At 38.6% G+C, this 20,538-nt stretch overlaps 1 protein-coding gene across 3 annotated transcripts; it reads right to left on the bottom strand.

Moving 5' to 3' along the window:
- Positions 1 to 212: 212 nt before the first annotated feature.
- Positions 213 to 20,061, bottom strand: LOC106644142 (uncharacterized). Of its 3 annotated transcripts, XM_089595547.1 has the most exons (16): positions 19,793 to 20,061; positions 18,532 to 18,873; positions 17,020 to 17,202; positions 16,704 to 16,953; positions 16,321 to 16,629; positions 15,970 to 16,245; positions 14,907 to 15,817; positions 14,360 to 14,827; positions 14,056 to 14,251; positions 12,673 to 13,149; positions 11,229 to 11,265; positions 10,070 to 10,212; positions 6,721 to 6,984; positions 6,219 to 6,224; positions 4,973 to 5,878; positions 213 to 4,892 (listed from the first exon to the last, which is right to left on the bottom strand). In XM_089595547.1, the coding sequence occupies exons 1-16, from the start codon at positions 20,005 to 20,007 to the stop codon at positions 4,821 to 4,823; spliced, it is 5,055 nt and encodes a 1,684-aa protein (XP_089451673.1). In that variant the 5' UTR covers positions 20,008 to 20,061; the 3' UTR covers positions 213 to 4,820. The 3 variants fall into 3 exon arrangements, with proteins under 3 accessions (XP_089451673.1, XP_089451675.1, XP_089451674.1); XM_089595549.1 differs by lacking the exons at positions 6,219 to 6,224; positions 6,721 to 6,984 and having other exon boundaries at positions 10,070 to 10,191; positions 12,673 to 13,179; positions 14,056 to 14,245; positions 14,907 to 15,883; XM_089595548.1 differs by lacking the exons at positions 6,219 to 6,224; positions 6,721 to 6,984 and having other exon boundaries at positions 12,673 to 13,179; positions 14,056 to 14,245; positions 14,907 to 15,883.
- Between the last annotated feature and the right edge of the window lie 477 nt (positions 20,062 to 20,538).

The raw sequence follows: 20,538 nt of genomic DNA on the forward strand, positions 1-20,538 counted from the left end.
AAATATATCATTTTTACTTTTCAATATCCTTATTCCTTTTTTGTTTTAATGAAAAAGAGGATAGTATAACAAATAATACTTACGGTAAAAATCAATAAAGGTCCTTTGAAAGTCACTCGTGTTAATGAGAAACACCAGTATTTTAAAAAGAACAGGTTGTTGAAAAAAAAAAAAAATTATACTTAAGTTCAAAATTACAGTTTATTGTTGTCTTTGTGTGGACTAGTATTACCATATACACATTCAATAGCTCGCTTACTTATTTAACCATAACTTATAATACATTCACAAACATTGATAAGGATAGTCATGATATTTCGTTCTCGCAGCCTGCTGGGGCTTCTGTTTATGTATATATGTCATGACAGTTCAAAGCTACCAACACAAGCTCTATTTTTTTTTTTTATCTGCATGTGTGTATCAAGTATATCAATACCATCGATACTTTTTTGCATACAAGTGTACATGTGTACACACATACAACACATTTAATATGTATATGCCCAATGTTATTTCATAAGAGTGGGCGTCCGAATTGATGGAAAACTTTTGCATCATTTGCTTTTTGGTTTTTTTTTCTTTTTAATAATTGTTTTAAATCATACTACACAGTAATTATACATAGTCTGTCGAAAGAAATTATTTTTTGTACGCTGTTATGCGTATGAACATTCTTATTTAAAATAAAAGTATAACGTGCCGCGTGTACTTGAGCTCGTTTTAAAATTTAATGAAATCGATGAAAAAAGCTCGAAAAGCTTATACTAAACGTATTCAACATTACGTACTGGCATCTTTTTTTTTTGTTCGGCAATTTTTTAACTCTATTTTTGTGTCTCAATATGTTTACGTCTTATCTTTAATTGTTTTTTTTTCTCTTTTTCTTTTTCTTCTTCTTTTTTTTTTTTTTTTTTTTTTTTCTATTCATTTAAAATGACTCAAAAAAGCGCTATATTAAACGATTCACTTTACGCAGTCTCAATTTTTTAAAATTTTATTTGTTCGCAATAACTGTGTTTCTTTGCAGTCAAAAAGCTTCAAACGTAGCTTTTTATTCCCGTTAGTGTTTTTTAATAGTTTCATTTGTTTTTCCTTTATTTCAACAACTAAATAATGATAATAAATAATAAAGACAAGTTCCTTTTTTTTCCAGATCTAATGTTCAAAATTACGTTTTAAAAATACCACTTTTCAAGCGGACTTGTAGTAAAAAATTAACAAGTGCCACAGCCTTCATAAACAAAAAGCAACTTTTATATCTAGGCTCTGTTGTAGCTATGTATTTCCTGTCATAACTGTTATTATTGTTTTTATCATGCATACGTCACTTTAATGCGTTTAACAATATCCCAGGAAATAAATATAATTCTTCATGTAGCATTAATCATACATTATTTATTTATTTATTTGTATATCGAAAAAATCAATTACTCGACCAACACTGTATTAATTACACAAATTATCCTGAATTTGTAAGCATACAATTTGTCATTTGATAGGTTGTTCCGCAGCGAGAGACCAAAATAGCTCTTTGGATAATTCATCGAAGAATTATTACCTACACAAGTAACTAAACGCATAATGATATATTTATAGTACAATATTTTTTTGGTAAAAATGCAGAGTGAAAAACTATTCAATTTTTTAGATGCTCAACACGCTTGATACTGAAAATTACGGGAAATTATAATTTTTTCGATTACCGAGCATTCGTAAAATTGTATTTTTTTTCTCTCAATTAAAACCATTGTCAATTACAGCCGAGTCAGAATAAAATATACGCTTAAATGCAAGCTGTAACTCTTGTGAGACGATTTCATTTTATTTATTTATTTTTTTCACATTATGCAAGATTTAACACAGTTTTATTCATTGGCTCTTGGTACCTCATTCTTTTTTTTTTTTTTTTTTTTTTTTTTCTTTTTTCTTTTTTGCTCCAGTTAGTACGACATTTTTTCATGCAGATATTATATATTTATACAACACAAGGGAGAGCCATACCGAAATTTATTATGCTCCGATTAAAAATGCACCTCCTTCGCGTTCAAGATAGTCTTTTAATCTTTGCTTTCGATTAAGGCGACTGAGAGATATTATACAAGCTAATTTTTCGTAAGACACTATCAATGAACAAAACATTTGGGGAACTTTCGTATCAACTTCCTATATAACAACTATGAATTATCATTGTTTATACTCGTAAAAATGCAAATCGTATAATAACTTAATGTATTCGTGTAGATATATATATATATTTTTATTGTATAACGTATCAAAATTTGCATTAATTCAATCAGTGTCCATGACTAGTGAGTTAAATAAAATTTATTGATGCGTCGACTGTGTAACATGATAAAATTAATTAAAAATATACTTTACCAAATCAAGTAAAATACCCGGTGTAGGAATTTTCTTTGTAAAAAAACAATACGTTTTGTTTTTTATGAGATAAAAATCAGTCGCGTGGAGGTATAATATAACTTTTGCTAATATAATATGGCCATCACGAGAATTCTGCATTGCACGTCTTTTGAATTTCAAGCTTTCATTCATTCATATTATTAATAATAATAACCCCTATTTGTTTAAATCTTAGCGATTAATGACTAGATAAGACTTTTTTTCCCGTTTCTTCATCTTTAACGTCAAATCATGTTTTTCCCTAACTATATGTCCAGATCTCGATTGATCCCACTAAACACACACTGTTTTACATTTACAACTAAATGCGTGAATCACGAATGACAATCCTGTCCATGCCAAAGTTCATGGACCATCCGCTGTCTTTTAAACTAAATATCTATTCGCTATTACGAGTTATTATGCTTTTAATAAATTATTAGTGACTGTCATCGGTGAGAATGAACCTTGGCATCGATGTATTATGTTTCGTGACCTACGAGCTCCTGCCGTCATTCACACTCTCATGCTTGACTTTTTTTTTTTTTTCTCACTTATTGTTACTCTCTCACTCGTTTTATCTTTTTTTGTTTATTAATACTTGTTTTCCTTTTTACCTTATTTAATAGTGTCTTTTGAATTTTTTTTTATTTTTTTAATCAAAGCGAGGGTTAAATAAAAATTTGGATAATTAATAAATAAAACGCGTTGAAACATCATTACAATAATGCATACGAAAAAGTTTGGAGAAACCACTGAGTATCAATGGCTCACCGTAGGTACTGTAATTCTCCTAAATGCTGTCAAGTTAAGAAAAAAATTTTCCCTCTCTCTACAAAACTTTAATAAGCCCTTTTAACAATTTACACTTCGAAAGCCGGGTATGCAATGAAAACAGACGACATGTACATTCCTTGTATAATTGATGTGTAAAAATATTTCATTTTTATAACTCACGTTACGATTTTGTTTTAAACGAGTGTAAAATTTATCACCAGTACAAATCCTGTATTCGATAATAAATACTGTACTAAGCGAATTTGCAAACTTTAACTGCTATAAAAAAAGGAGATAAAAAAACGATTATGTTAATGAACATCTTGTCAATTTTCACTGTAGACTTTCAAATACTGTACACTCGGATTTCAACGTATATTAATTGCATCAAATGCTCAAACGTGTTAGTATATTTATATATCATATGTGTACATATGTGTACGCAATTCACAAGTATGTATATGTATATTGTAAAGTCAATAATACAAATGAATAAAAGGAACGCGGTAGCGTGAGCCAAGCAAAATTCAATCGGTACAAATTTTTCTTTTTTTTTCTTCCTCGTATTGATGTATCGTTTTATTATAATAATAATTATTATTTTTATTTTTATTACTATGACTTCTCGACATTCGTTTTGGAAAACACACTTTTTCTTGAATGAAAAGCATATTCAAAACGATGAAGAACAACGTCGAGAGATTAATATATTAAATATAAATTTATACGTATTACCTATGGTGCGAAAAATTCTAAAGCAACATTTTTTTGCTCATTTCCTTGACAGTCACAACGCATTGCTGATTGCTGTATCTCCCCCCCCCCCTCAACCTGCACGTCATTTTTCCTATATTTTAATTATAAGATCATATAATAGTAATGTACAGTTTTTCAGCCTCGCCTTAGACAATATACTTGAAAAGCTTTTGTGCTATTTATAATCCTGTGTGCAACTTTTGTCATTTTCTCCTGTACGACTCCACGTCCCGTGCACCTCATCGACGAACATTCTTCAATGTGCGTGCGTTACCTGCGATGGGATACTTTCGCAGTGTGATATAATCTTTCGGCTTTTTTTTTTTTTTTTTTTTTTTTTTTTTTTTCATTCATTCATACATCCGCCATCTCACCAGTCCGTGTAGTATTATATAAATATTCAATATTTGTTGTGCTCAAAAGGAAAAATTACCCATTCCCCCGAGCCAATCGAAAATAACCCACTTCTAAACTTACAAAAGAATTTCTCAGTAGGTATGGTGCTAATCTGTTTAGAGAGTAGGAAAGAAAAGTAGAAAAAAAAAAAATTGACCAAAAATCCGAGTACGACGACAACGACGTAAAAACATCATACAAGTATATACGTTATATCCCAGCACCTCGGAGCTTCACACACACGCGCGCGATGAAAGAATATTATTAATGACAATGATAATATATATATATATATGCATATATAGTGTAGCTGAAGAGTACAGCTGTTTGTCGGCTGACTTATCGGCTCTGGGAGTTAGAAGTAGGAGTAGCAGTAATGGTATATATAGAAGAAATTGCACGTATTAGCAGCGGAGGGCTCCGAAAAGCTGGAGAATTTGGGGCTCAAGGTATAGCGAGGACGACGTGTGCATTGTCTGTTCAACGCAGGCTTATATGTACACCGGTGACTCCTGGCCCGTCAGCAGCCTAAACATCGACGTGGGCATCGTCTTCATAAGGATCTGCAAAAAAAAAAACAACAATCCAGAAATGAACCATACAGTTCCGTTGTACGTATGGCTACAACGATGATATAACGAACCTCCCCGACGGAGGTAGCCAACAGGTTGACGATCTTCTCGTGGGGCACGGCAACGACGCTCTGGTTATTGATCTCGATGATGCGGTGACCAACGCGCACACCACCTCGCTCGGCAATACCACCGCGCAACAGGCTACAAATGACCCCGTTCTGCACGCTAAAGCCAAGCTGGTACTTGGTGTCGGGCCGTTTGATCTTTACCTCGACGACAGGGGCGCAGGGCACGACCGTGAGCTTGACGACAGTTTGGTTCTTGGAGTTTTTTATGTAGGTCTGGCAGGTCGACAGCGGCAGCCCGACCAGCGAGACGCCGTTTATGGCGATTATCTGATCGCCAATGTTGAGCTGTCCGCACCGGGCCGCCGCGCCGGCCGGCGCCAAATTGGCTATGACGACTGTCGGCAGCATCGAACCCCAGCCCGACTCGACTATCACTACCCCGAGTATCTCCCCCTTGGCCTTGGGCACGACCACCTCCTTCTGCATCTCCTTTTTCGCGAACATCTGCAACTCGTCGCCAAATATCTCCTGGGAGTTGAGCACCTCCTGGTAATCCATCTCCTTGACGAAGCTGTGGTCCTCGATGCCGTTCGCCTTGAGGAACTCCATGTAGGCGACCTGGAAGGCCTGGCCGATGCTCTGGGCTATGAACTGGGCCTCCTCGCTTTCAAACACGTGGCAGATCATCTTGGGCGTGCGGTTCTTGGGCGCCTCGTCCATCTCGTGGGGCACGAAGCGCCTTCGGGCCATCAGCACCACCAGCTCGCCAATGTCCGCGATGTACGATATCGTACGCAGCGCGTGGTCCATCATGATTTCCTTGAGATCCGTGTTCAGGACCATTATCTTTTCCGTCGAGATGAACAGGTCCACCTCCGTACTTGGCTGGGACTCGCCTTCCGGTGCCTGTGGAATTTCGATTTGTCGGATTTATCGTCCTACTTTGATTAGTTGATGGAAAAAAAAAAAAAAAAAAAAAAAAAAAACACTATAGCAAATTTTACTGCAACAGTTAAGTATACAGTCAAGCGCTTGGTCAAGGGAATCAACATTATTATTATTATTATTGTTGTCATGATTAGCCTAGTGTTATATCGACAAAATGAGCTACATCGTCCCCTTGAAGCACACGCATTTAGTGAAGCATACAAACAAAAATAAATAAAATAAAACAAAACAACAAACAAACGAAACAAAAAAAAAAAAAAAAAAAAAAAAAAAAAACCAAGATGAAACAACAACTTACCAGAGCCTACTCGCGAAAGCAGCATGGAAAAGATGAAAAATGCAATTGGTTAACATTAGCAATGCAAAAATTATCATCTATATTTTTCTTTCTCTGTCCTTTGGTTATCATAATTGTAATTAAATTAAATGTTAATAATAATAATAATACAGAGGCTTAGGCGTTACGTGTGTAGCGATTGGGTAGTACAATGTACATACACTATATATATGCGGCTGAGCTTTGTATCGCATTTCGGGTAGAGGATTCGGAGGATAGCAATGGGGGAGGAAAAGAAACAATATGATTGTATGTACTTTTTAAAAATTGAAGAAAAAAAAAAAAAAAAAAAAAAAGAAAATTCCACGTAAGTACGATCGCACGCATATACATAAACTTTTTTTGGGCTTTTAGTTTAGGTAAACGTCCCCACAACAACGAAACGTGACGTAGTTTCCCCCCCACACGCGTGAGATAAAATCTTCTCTGGTGGATCAGACGGTTATTGGGGGGGTATAGGCACCTTGATCTTGGTGACAGCTTCCTCGACCATGTGCTTTTTGAGCCGTTTGCGCCGTTTGCGGCCGGTCTCCTCCTCGACCTCGACAGACCCGAGGAACTGCAGCCGAAAAACGCTAGACTCGGCCTGTTGTTGTTGGGCCATTAATTCCTCGCTCGAGTCGCAATCCTCCTCGTCTTGGCTCGCTTGCGGAGTCAAAGTTGCCGAGCTGCTTTTGGGTAGGTGGTGGTGCTCCGTAAGGGTCGAGTTGCTGGCGTCGTCCTGGTTCTTTTTTTTTTTTTTAATTTTTTTTTTTTTTGCGATGTGAAAATACAAAGAATTGTTGTTTTTGTTCTTTGCGTCTTGGTTGGGCAGCTATAGGTATACTTTGTTGCAACATTTATTGCAAGGGGTGTGGTGTACATGAATTGCATTCGGTCGAGTGCTGTCTCAGTTCGACACAGATAAACGATGCTAAAGTATACACGAGAGAACAGGCGACGGTAGTGGTTGCACATCGTGTTTAACATATTATTAAAAAAAAAAAAAAAAAAAAAAAAAGAACAATACAGTACCGGAGGTGGAGACGTTTCCTACTTGTACAATGTTCATAATTACGCATTCAAACAATTATATTCACTATGATATCGGATCTTTGGATTGTACAATAACAAACGAGCTTGGATGTTTATTCTTCATCATCGACAATAATCATAACTTTACGACACAATACATAATTTCTTTTTTCATGATTTTTATTATTATTATTATTATTTATATCATACACATTATTCTCGAGACTGATAATAAATAAGTTTGAAATTTTTGAAATTATTTATTTTTTATGATATTAGGGTATAGGAACATGAAATTCTATGGATATCTATTTGTATTCGCATAATTTATTTATTTTATTTTTTTTTTTTTTAATGATATGGTAGGAAAAAAAAGGATAATTATTTTCGTAAGTAATTTATAAATATTTTGCAGTTTTAATGAAAATTTTTTTTTTTTCTGTACAACAACTAATGGTTGACAAATAAAATTATATTTCAATAGAATAAAAAAAAAAATCATATATTCGGAATATTTTTTGAAAAATAAAAACCTTACACAGATGATTCTTTGTTTTTTTAAGTTGATTTTTTGTCAATAGAATTTCATGCTGCGACGTTGTCTCAAAACTACGGAAAAAGATAGTATGAGTGAAAAATATAGAGTTGGAAATTTTTTTTATTTAAAAAGCCGATTTTGAAGCAGCCAAATTAAAACAAAAACTATATTGTGGTATGTGGAACATTACAAAGGCATAAGTAGGCAAAACACTTCTTTTTTTTTCACATCCGACACATTGATTCACACGCTACATTATGTACCAGATCATACGACATTGAGGTAAACGTTTAAGGTAAAGATAGCAGTACTTTTCCGGTAACTATCTTTTTTTTTTTATATATATATCTGCCATTTTTCACATTTCGTTTTTTCTAATTCTCACGTTGCGTATATTTAGTCAGAATCATTTTTTTTTTTTATTGGAAATACTCAGCAATTAAAAAATCAATACTTGTACAATTAAAAAACTATACGTAAATGTTTTTGGACCTCAAACAAAAAAAAAAAAAATATATATATATATTTTTTGATAAACCGAAAGTGTTTCTATGGTGTAAAATAATCTCATACGGCTTTTGAATTCAAAAAAATGTTTGAAAATGTCAAAAGATTTATAATTCACAATTGGCAAAAAATTTTGTTTGAAGGCAAATAGGCAGGTCTTAAAGTTTTTGAAAATAGTGAAATAAAAATCCTAATTTTAGAATACAAAGAAGGGGGTTGGAGTCGAGAAAAACTTTAACCAGCTGGGAAATGTCGTAGTAAGTATTTTAAAAATAAATACTAATGATACACAGTTTTCAAAAGTTTAACATAATAATAATCATAGAAATAAAGTGTTTGGAACGACGACGAATACAAGAATCTCATTGTCACATACAATATAAATTTGTTTCGTGCTGGGGTGACTATTTTATTGTGAGATTACACAAATAGTGCAAAAGACAGGTAAAATCTTTCTGGTGGCTCTTCAAAGGTAAAATATGAACTTTTCGATGTATATTTTTATGTTATTATCATACCACAAAATTCGCTATTTACTATCTTTGGTCAAAACAGATTGAAATCGTACTCATCAAGGCTTCATGAGTTTAACTCACGGATCTTACATTTCACATACAACATTTTCATATTTATTATCGTGGAATTTTTTTTTCTTTTTTTTTTTTTTAAGTACAATTTAGATAGAATATAAATAATTTATACTTATCGACAAAAATGTTTTTATGATATATTATAAATGAAAAGTCAAACAATAATTTTCGTTGCTTCAGCATTTGTAGTAGTAAAATAATATTCACGTAAAAACGGTTCGAAATCCACCACGAGACATTGTTTTGCTGATTAAAAACCTACTGTGAGAAAGTGACAGTAACATAAGTGATGATTTCCAAATTATGAAACTAATACGGGAGGTTTGCAAGCAATCGACAAAAATGTTTGAAAGAAAAAAATAAATACGATGATATGTCAAAATGCATTGACATAATATACGTATATATACTTTTATTGGGTAAAAATAAATATATTTTTTAGTTAATGCATACACATTGATCATTTTAGTACTTGACATGCAATGATGCAATACTTTATTACCGAGAACAAAGAAAAAATTTATCTATTCTTTTTTTTTTTTTTTTTTTCAATCAATATAGATACAAATTCGTAACTTGTATGAGAAACAAATATATTTCAGGTATCATCCGTAATCATTTTATAAACATCAATGCTATAAAATTACCAAAAAATGTCTTTCTGAATGAAAAAATAAAATAAAAATGATTAGCGATAGCATTAGGGATTCGAGGTAAAAGGACGTCGATGTATCAATACAGCATTCGGTATGTTATATACTTGCATGAGCCGGCAATTTAACCAAGGTAATGATGCCCACGCGCATTTGTATGTAAATATATATATTTCATACATATACGCACACGAAACATCCTCGGTATATATGTTGTAAGCTGTTCTGATGCGCACAGTTGAAACAAACTCACCAAACTATTGAAAAATTTTTCGATCCCGCAAAATGGGGGAGAAACGGAACAAAATAAAGTTGTTTCGGTGAACTTGTTTGTCATAATCAGCATGAAAGTTACACAATATTTTTGGGGGAGAAACGCTTGGTATGTATATGGTACAGACCATTCATTTCTCCTCGTAAGTATTGTAGAGGAGACGAGGAAAAAATGCCTGCTGTGTTTTGAGGAGGAAAAATGAAAAAGAATTGGAAAAAATCCCAGAAACAGCCTACCTTTATCCTCGACACGGCCTCCTCAGCCTGGCACATCCTGGTCGACTTGGTGGGCTGTCCTTCGCACGCCAGCTGAGTCGAGCCGAGGTAACGCGCCCGAAAGAGCACGCCTTCGATCAGCACTGTCGGGTCGTTCAGCAACGCTGCAATCGTCAACGACACGTGCCATTTAGCCTCCCTTTCCGTTAATTCGCCAAAAACCGACAGATAATCCGTCGGACAGTGCAAGGCGCGCATCGTGATTCTCGACGACGACACTCGCTCTCTGTGCACTCCCGACGGAGCTACTACTATCAACATCACTAGCTCCTCGTTTTCTTCCATTTTTCCTTTTTTTTTATACATATATTTTTTTTTTGTTTCACACACAAAACCACCATCCGCACTTATTCTTCAGAGAGATGACGAGCACCGAAAACTGATAAGCAGTCTGATGCACCGCAGATCAAATATTGACGGTAACGTCGCACCCGTCATCTCTCGATGTTATCTTTCGATATAAAAAAAAAAAAAAAAAAAAAAAATTACACGCTTGTACTATGTTGAAAAAAGCCATGTATGCAAGATCTCGCGTATAAATACTACGGAGGATGCATTAAAAAGACGTGTGTTGTTACTTACGTACCATTAAAAGTTAGTAGTGGAGGGGTAGCGTGGGACAGCGTTCAGACCATCCATTGGAGTTTTTTTTTTTTTTTTCCCCGCACGTCGCAGTTCCATGTTAGTTATACGTGCACAATGTTACAGAAGAGGGAAGGAGTGGCAAAATCAGAGATTCGATCGAGGAAAAAAAACAAATTAGATCGGTTAGATTTTTTTCTTTTTTTCTTCCCAAGCAATGAAAATTTGTGTAAGTGTGTCTATGCTAGCGCAACCGGTTTTATCTAGATTAGAGAGATTTACTCGCGGAGCTGCGTTAGATTATAGTCACCTTGGCTCGGTCTCGCGAGCGCCGATTTATTGGGAAATCGACTTTACATTGAGTTTTATTGCCGATTGCGTCACAGTGTATTATTGTATTAGATACTTTTAGTATGTCACTACGATTAATTTTGGGATGGAAATTGTTAATTGTTTTGGTTGCGAAAAAATGTTGGGTTCAAGTGTAATACGGAGGGCAAAGTATACATTTATATGGGAAAACGTAATGCAATCTCACCCTCTTTGTTGCGGCTCTTTTTCTTTCCTTCCTTGTCCTGAAAATAAAAAAATAAAAAAATTTCATCGTCAAACTCAAGACTTTTTCGTTGTTTGGATCTTTGAAATGATAAATAATGCGCAGACTCGGGCACTAAATTTTTTTCGATGTCACTTTTAATGTAATATTAAAATAAGTGTTTTTTTTTTTTTTTCGATCGTTACTTATTTTTTCCAACGGAAACAATGCATTAGAATTTGAGGGTGAAAACAGTTTAGAATAAGAAAATTAATCAAAGTATTTGAATGTATTTTGTTTCAAATACTTTGCAATGGAATTTAAGATTTAAAACTTATTTGCTGGAAAAAATTTTCCAGTATGGTACTGTAAAATAATGGACTTAATTTTTGAAAAAAAAATTATTTTCTTTCCAAGTGTTTATAAATCCACAAAATAATTGCACCCAAGCCTGTAAAATGTATACTCCTTGTTTTTCGCTCATGCATTTTTGTAATATTAAATCATGTATTGTATAATGTTAATGCGTAATTACATGTAAATTAAGAATAAAAAATTTGTTTGTTTTAATATGGTATACCAAAAAAAAAAAAAAATTTGATCAAATATGTTGCTATATCCCAGCTTAGAGAGTATAAACAAACATTATTTACATGGTAGTAATATTAATTAAAACTATATACAAAATAATAATAACATAACAGGGTGGAACAGTGTGCAACGAGATATAAAAAAAATTATAATAAACATCAAATGTCTACGCATAACTCCTATTTAAATAATATATGGTTCAACAAAAACTATCGCTGTAAAGCATATGTCGATACATTTTTGGACACGATTGCACCGAGAGTGTATTATATTTGTCCACATATTAACAAAATAACGCATGCGAGCAAGCAAACGGCTAAGGATAAGCAGAATTTTCGTTGATTCTTGATTATTATTTTTCTTTTTGTCGTTTAAACTATATCATCCCCGAGATGGAACGGATTTTTTAGTCCAAGTTTTAAAAATTATTCTTTAGATCTGAAAAACAGTTTTTGAAAACCCAACTCGAGTTTCAAAAAGATCTCAAGTATTGAAAGGATTTCCAGTGACTTTTTTGGCAACGCGTTATGTCAAAACAATTTTTTGTTTTCTTCGGTAACTTTCATTTCATCATTATCATTATTCGGAACTGAAAATTTCTAAAAAACAAAAAAACATGGCACCTTTGGACATCTCAAAAGTAAGACACGACCTCGAGTTTCATCAAGGACATACCATTGCATATCTCATCGAACATCCAAAAAAAAAAAAAAAACCAATTATGTTCCATGAAACGCATAAGCTAGGCAAGGCACAACAATGCGTTGTTAAAAAACATGTATGTGTGCGTTGATAGGTGGTGCCTCTGAGCGTGCAGGCGTCGTGCGTTCTGGGGGGGGGGCGAGGGGGAGTGCACCTTTATCACCTTGGCGACGGGCTCCTTGAGGCTTCGGGGGGATGAGGGGGAGGTGGTGGTTTTCGGCTGCGGGGACGTAGCGGAGGCCGCCGGTGGACTGCCGTCCGGGACCAATTGCTGCTGATCGTCGGGGCTCGTCGCCGAGGCTCCCGTAACGTCGGACCTCTGCTGCTGCTGCTGCTGTGACGACGACGCAGACTGCACTGGCTGTGGCTTGGACGGCGAGCCCAGGGCTTCCTGGATACCACCCCCGAGAACTTCGAGCGCGAGGGACGTCGGCTTCACCACCACCGGCTGTTGCGTCGAACTGACCATGGCACTCGTGCTGATGTTGTTGTTGTTGTTGTTGTTATTGTTGTTATTGTTGTTGTTATTGTTGATGTTGTTGTTGTTGATGTTGTTGTTGTTGTTGTTGCCGCTTGGTTTTGGCCGATCGTGGTTGGGCAGGAGCGTCCGTGTCTTGGGCTTGCGCCAGCTCTGGAGGAGACCGCGGGGACCGGGTGCCCACTTTGTGTTATACATACACATATATATATATATGTACAGGCGTACACAAGAGATCGGACGACACGTACGATGTATACGTAGAGACACAGACAGATGGATCATGGTGAATGGAGTGGATGGATCTGGTGTACGTATATATAAGTTATGTGGAAATATACTTGGGTATCGATCGATCGGTTAACGTATGGAGATGTTTACAGACAGACGACACAGGCACGACGTGACACTTATACATACGTAAGGTATAGCTGATATCGTTGGACGAGCAACGATTTACTATATCCTTTTTACGTTGTATTTACGCGTGGATATTACAACTAGCGGCTAATTTACATATTGAATTTTTTTTTTTCTCTTTCTTTCTTACATTTAGCTGTACAGTATATTGTGCATCGACAATAGGGGTAAAAATTGCATCTTGGAACTTTGTGAGCCCAAAAATCGGGTCGTCCAATCAACTATTGTACAATTGGATGTTCTATGGTACTCAACTGAGTGTGTACTCGTACTTTTTACATCAAAACGTTTTTGTACGTTCCGACGAAGAATACGAGCGTACAATCGGTTGAGAAAAAAAATAAATAAAAAAAAGAAATACACTAATTAAGACTTTGGGAGGGTATTGAAAATGTGCACTTGAATATTAACGTGATTACTGATACTTGGGCGAATAAATACGTGAGTTTGACACTGTACACAATTGCGGGATAAGCACATTGAGACCATATCATCGAGTATTTTTTATCACACGAAGTAAAATATTCTCCCGAACTGGAAGGCTCTAGTGATTTTTCGGAAACAATTGACTTTTTTTACTCGCGTATTCGATTATTTTTTATTTCGGAAGAGACCGAGCAAAGTAAACATTATTTATACCTTGTCGTCGTAGAAGCCCTGATCATCAGTTCGCTGTTGTCCGAGCAGCCGATCCGTTTCGAGATCAGTGTCAGCCTCTTCCTCGTCGGCAGCCTCCTCGGCCTCGAGATCGACGTCGTCGGCGTTGCGCCTCATTTCCGAGTCCTCGCTGTTGCTCTCCGTGCAGATTCGTCTCCTGTCATCCAACAAACTACGCCTTAGTTAGATGAACCAACTTAACGTCGGACAATGGAAGGAGACCGCGAGGTACTCGAGGAATATTTAAAAAAAAAAAAAAATGGTCAAAGGGTACATCGGTGGGTACCTTGGAATCCAAATGGGACTGACGCTGGGCTCCAGGGGCTCATCGGACGGTGACTTGACGGGCAGCGTTTTCGTTCGCTGCAGCGCCATCCGAATATCCTTGATAGCCGCCTCGACCTCGCCACCCTGCTGTTCGAGAGCTACGCCTTGCCGGCTCTGCGGTGCCGGAGGCGGCGGAGTGCCCAGTGGATCCAGCCCATCGAGTTGGAGCTCGCTCGTCGTGTCGTACGAGTTATCCTTCTTTGTGATGAACAGCTCCGGCGATGCCGCTTGCAACCTCAGACCCACGTCTTTGGCGTTATCGTTGCTGTCCGTACCCAGCATGTCGTTTCTCGTCCTCTGTATTATTTCCTTCTCGATCTCGTTGATTTGCCTCTTCATCAGCATCACTGTCGGGTTGTTGTTGTCGGTGTCGCTCGCGTGACCGCTCGAAAGTCCGTCCTCGAGTACGGGCATGCTCGTGTATATCCTAACAAAGACACGACGGTTATTAAAAAAAAAAAAAAATACTTGAATGGATAAACGACAAATTATGATCAGTTACTAACCTTAGCGAGTCGCTGTTGTTGCCGAGGTCACCGAGAGAGCCGAGCAGACCACTGGAGGGTAGGAGCTCGTTGTCCATCATCATGAGGGACATCTCGCTGTCGAGATCCCCGCAGTTGCTGTCGCACTCGGTCGTCTCGGGGCTTAGGGTGAAGTTCCTCGAGTGGCCCACCTGCAGCCCGACCTCGGTCTCGCCGAGGTCCTCGCTGCTGCCGGTGTCGGCCGACAGGTCCAAAAAATTGTTCTCGTGCTCAACCTGCGACTGTTCGGGCTTGTGCTTCTTCGGCGACTCGTGCACGAGAACCTCCTCCGTCGTCGGCACCGTGGCAAGCCTCTGGCCGACATAGGCACTGCCACCAGCTTGCCTACGGAGCTCGTAGTCAAGGTCCTGGAAGGTAAAGGAGTCGTCGAGCGCCAGCTGCTTCTCCTCGCTTGGCACCGGACACTTGAAAAATTCCTCGAGGACCTTGCGCGTCTCCGAGAACTCGTAGAGGTAGTCGAAGGTACTGCCCCCGAGCGACTCGAGGCTGCTCAAATTGTCGCTTGGCAGAACGTACGGCTTTAGAGGGCTCTCGCTTCTCCTCTCGAGGGCAGCTGCCTCCTCGCGTTCTTCCACCTCCGGTTCTTCCTCCTCCTCGTCTTTGGCTTCGTCTTCCTCCTCCTCGTCATCTTCGTCATCGTCGTCTACATCGGCTAGCCTCGCGGCTGGCGAGAGACTGTTGCTCGTCGCGATGAGCGTCGTAGTCGAGACCAGAGGCGCAGCTGACGACATTGTCGTCAGCGTCGTTGCGCTTACGAAACCCAGGGGAGATGAAGCACTCGGCGTCGAGACTCTCGTTGGCGACGTCGTCGAAGTCGCCAGTGCCATTGACGTGGTCAGCACCGCGTTCGTGAGGGCCGTTTCGTCGTTCGGCTCCAATACGGAGACATCGTCGATAATTATCTCGTTACCACATATCTCTTCCTCCTCCTCCACCTCCTTTGAATTGAAAAAAAAAAAAAAAAAAAAAATTTAGTTTACGATTAGCATTGAAGCATCTTTGTGGGTTTACGACCGTGACTTGCCTCCTTTTGAGTGGGCGTCGTTGGCAGTACTCGCTGTGGGAATCCTGGTCGGGGCGTGGCGTAAACGGACGAGGGAGACGACAGGAGGGTCGGCAGTCGGACATTTTCTCGCATGCCGTAGCGCCGAGGGCTGCCCGAATATTGCGCGATGGGCAGCTCGCCGATGAGCCTCGTCGCTCCAGCTTTATTGTGCTGCTGGTGATGGTGGTGGTGGTGGTGATGATTCAGCTCCGGTTTTGGAAAATCGCTCTCGCACTCGCTCCCCGGAGTCATCATCTATGTTTCGTGCATAATTTTCATCATTGGCATCTTATTCTTTTTAGAGGTGTAAAAAAAAAACTGAATCTGTACCTTGAAGAAGTCGGATGTGTTGCGGTGGTAGGTCGTCGTGGGACTGGGACTGCTACAGAGACTCGAGCTGAGAGGCTCCGGAGGCGTCCTCGTTTGCTGCTGGTGCTGTAAAAACAATTCGTCCACATGCTGTTGTGCCGAGGACGTGGTTGTCGGGGCATTAGTCGAGCCGAGATCGAGCCTGAGGTTCTGCCAGTTGTCGTCAATATCGTCAAACACGACGACCTCGCCATCGTTCACCAATGCCATGCCGGGAGGCCCACTGACATGGCGCACCAGTGGCGTCTTGTGGTTAGACGACTGATAACTCTGAGGAAGGTATAAAAATATGAATCCACAATTTGAGTAACAGTGGGTTTTGCGAATGGCAACGAAAATCATACCAGTGAGTCTATGCAATTTTTTGGCAAGCCGTACTCGAGATCCGTGATGCTCTTGGGCCCGGTCGTACCATGTTCGGCATTGTTGCTGTTGAGTATCGAGTCGTAATTAACAAAACGTCCGCGATTGTTCTTGGGCGAGTCGTAGTCCAGGATAGACTTGCTCGGATTTCTGCGAACCGAGTGCACCTCGCTGGAAAACACGGTTTCTGTCACCTCGCGATTCATTCGCTGCTTTCTTGTTTCTCCACACCTGTTTGATAGTTGAGTGCATTAGTTGAAAGAATAAAAAAAAAATACAAATTATTCCGATACTCACTTGCTCCTCAGTTCCCAGACGGTCTGTCTGTTGGGAGACTTGTTGTTCTTTTTAAAGGATAATTTGTCCGACTGATTATCCTCGTTTCCCAGTGAGTTCGAGGCGGCAAGAAAACGAGACTTTCTAGCGACCTTGCCTCTGCTCTGTGAGAAAACTTCCCTTCCACCAGCTATTTCGATTATCCTGCAAGAAATAAAAAAAATATAAATTGTTGATTTAAGTAAACGATTGGAATAAAAGCACGAAAATTTCGAAAAATAAACACACACAGATGATGAATGAAATGTCAAAAAAAGACGCTCTGATTGAAATTCGTTTAGACCAACTGACACCGTAAAGTAAAACCGAGCCCATCTCCGGGGGAGAGTCTGCAGTTACAATTAACAACTTTATCCGTCAGTACATACATGATGTGAGAGGGAAAAAAAAAGATTCCAAGCGTCTGACATCATTGCCAATCATAACAACACTTCCTTTCGTCTGTACAGAGAGCACAGATGTTTCTTTTTTTTTTTTTTTCCTTCCCTCTCACGTTTTTGTACACATAATACAAGTATCCTGCATTAACCTAAAAACTATATATATCCTCTCTCTAAAATCGATGAAACACTCGTGTGTGAGAAATGGAAAAATATTTTCTTCTCCCACCGACCCAATAAACTAGTTTGAAATTGAATAAAAAAAAAAAAAAAAAAAAAAAACAACACAACACGAACACTGATGAGAGCAACTTGATTATCCTCTCGTAAATAATATTCAGCAAACAACTTCGTTCCAAACATCTTCCGATGGTTTAAAAGTTCAAATGAAACGGTATATATGATTACCCTCTGCGTGCACTTGTCGCGAAAAAAAAAAAAACAAAACAAACAAACCAAGTAAGTATTCAAAACAATAGTCCCGCAATCAGCAATACACGCGCACGACACTCCCGAGATAAAACTTCGTGGGTGGAACACACACACAAAACCCCGTGTGACGTATGGAGATTCAAGTTTCGGCTGCGTGGAGGCGCTGCCGTATACCGATTTCCATCCGATCGAGTTATATGAGAAGGATCGAAAATTGTGTTTTTTCACACGCACCCACCCTCATGATGAAGAAAAAAAAAAAAAAAAATAAGAGACAGAGACAATTACCCTATAATCGAACACTCATCACCGATTCAACGAAAAATCGAGTTCATCATCGCCCACGAAGATCCTTCCACCCAAAAAACAAAAGCTCCCCACCCTTTTCCCACTGCAACATACATATATGTAATGTAAAAGCTACTCCCCCCACCCCAAATAACATGTATGTATATAAATATGTATATTAGTCCACGCGCCACGACTTTTCCATTTCAATTCGCCGCTCAATTGTATATATAATCTGCGCTCTGCTCATGTAGACGCACATACACGTTTGCCGTGAATTTGGGTCGTGCAACCCATTGACGCCCCGTTGTACAATACACACCCCTTCAATGTTGTTGTACACATATATACAATATAATGTAAGGGAAAGCACCTCGAGTCGCGTAGCTTGTAGCTGCGATCGCCCTTTGCCGAGGTGAGTATGTACACGGGGCTGTCCTCGGTGCCGCTGTCGTCGTCCAGTTGGGATTGGACCAGTTGGTCGGTGCCGTAGTGACCGGGTAACGGGTCCTCGCTGCGGCCCGACGCCGAGGACGAGCTCGAGGAACAAGCGGCCGCCGCCACGTGGTTTTGGACGTGCTTGGCCGGGCAATCGGTCCCAGAGTTGCTCGTTACGTTGTTGGCTTGTTGGCCCATCAACGTTTCCGCCGTTTGCTGGTGCTGGTGGCGGGACACCCGCGACGACTTTTTACGGCCGTTCGTGCGCTTTCGGCACCTATATACGAATAATATACATTTTTTGGTTTAATATATAACGAGTGGATGAGCTATTAGTGTGATCTTTTGTCTCAATGGAGCTCGATCGGTTGGATTTTTTTTTTTTTTTTTTTTTTTTTTGGCCAATGAACCGTCACTTTTTTTTTTAAATAATGACACATCCAATCGAGCTGTATCTCATCATCATAATTATATCCTAAAACATATGCGTATTACTTCTTTTTTGTACAACATTTTTTTATAATCATTGTAGGTATATGCCAATATGGGTCTTGAAAAATGGCTAGTTGAAAAAAAAAGATCTATATTTGTTTTAATTGCAAAATGATTATCATGTGATTTATTATCATTCATCATAGTTTTTTTTTTTTTTTTTTCATCACAAGAATGAAAAGACACGGTAAACTTTTTCAATCACACGTGCAGTGTAATGGAGCATAATAATTCCCGATCTTGTACTAGTATGTACTCTTTTGAGCACATGAATGATAAAATTTAAAATGGAAAGTTCAAAGAAAATTATTCGCTCGTTTTGAATCTCAAACTGATTTTAATTGATTGATGATAACTGATTTGCATAAACTGTCTCACTGGTCGAATTTAAACAAAGGATCGATTGATCTGTCACTAAATATATACGTACAGAGCATAATAATTGCCAATCCGACTAGTACGAGCATTTAAATAATAAAAGTTACAGAGTAAAGTTGAAATATTTCAAGTTTTGAGTAAATAATGATTTCAGGTTGATAACGATCATTTGAATGACAAAAGTTACAGTATATAAACTTTAGATTGATTTAAAACCGATTTCATCAGATTTGCAATACATATTGATTTCAAATGCAATTTAATCCCGTGGTATATGATAACGATTTTCATGAAGTGCCTCGCGTAGATGTAAAGGATCGACTGACCTGTCGGTCGTGGGGTCGCGCTCGAGGTCGATCATCGTGTCCCGGTAATCGTCGTCGATGACAAGAAGCTGGCCCTCGAGAACACCTCCCGCGCCGTTGCAGCCGTGCGCCGTTTCCTCCTGGTGTTGTCGTCGCTGTTGGCCCGGGGCGAGCCTAGGCCGGCATTTCGGAAACAGGCGGTTCAGATCGGCGTTTTCCAAAATCAGGCTTGTCATCGCCTGTGACCGATTTTTCCGCCGCTGCGACTCGATGCGACTTGCCTCTTTGATAACGATTTTCGTTGCCGATCTTTGGATTGGCGCTTGTGGAGTTTGTGGCGCTGCTGGTAGTGGTGGTGCTTCGACGAGCGGGACCGAGCTCGCCCACACCCGGGGCGGCCCGGTCGCGTTTTCGCGAGATCCATCAGCATCCTGAAAATCATTTACGTACAGTTGATGGTTTGTGACGATTTTTTTTTTTTTTTTTTTTTTTGCTTGAACGCGTACAAAAAGAACTATATTATTTTTTCGTCTGTAACTGTGTTGTGGCAGTGCTGGTGTTTCATGTTGCGAGCAAACTTTGGCACTATTGCTTCATAAATCTGTAAGTACTTATTTTTTGTTTGATTAAAGGGCGCTAATTTTGTTGAAGAAAATTTTAATCCTCAACTATTCGCTGTAAGTTTTTTTATAAATCAAATATTGAATTTAAAAAAAAAGTACTTTGACACGTTTTTCTCTTTAAATTTCTTTTTTTTTGTAATGCAT

This window comes from Copidosoma floridanum, unplaced genomic scaffold, assembly GCF_036245765.1.
Source record: "Copidosoma floridanum isolate Cflo_tuat_1 unplaced genomic scaffold, Cflo_Japanese_pri ptg000025l, whole genome shotgun sequence".
NCBI classification, from domain to species: Eukaryota; Metazoa; Arthropoda; class Insecta; order Hymenoptera; family Encyrtidae; genus Copidosoma; species Copidosoma floridanum.

Coding starts and splice junctions, on each gene's coding strand:
- LOC106644142 (XM_089595547.1), bottom strand. CDS start 20,007: ATGACAAGCCTGATTTTGGAAAACGCCGATCTGAACCGCCTGTTTCCG. Junction 16,246..16,320: donor ACACATCCGACTTCTTCAAG/GTACAGATTCAG, acceptor CACGAAACATAG/ATGATGACTCCGGGGAGCGA. Junction 14,828..14,906: donor AACAACAGCGACTCGCTAAG/GTTAGTAACTGA, acceptor TGTCTTTGTTAG/GATATACACGAGCATGCCCG.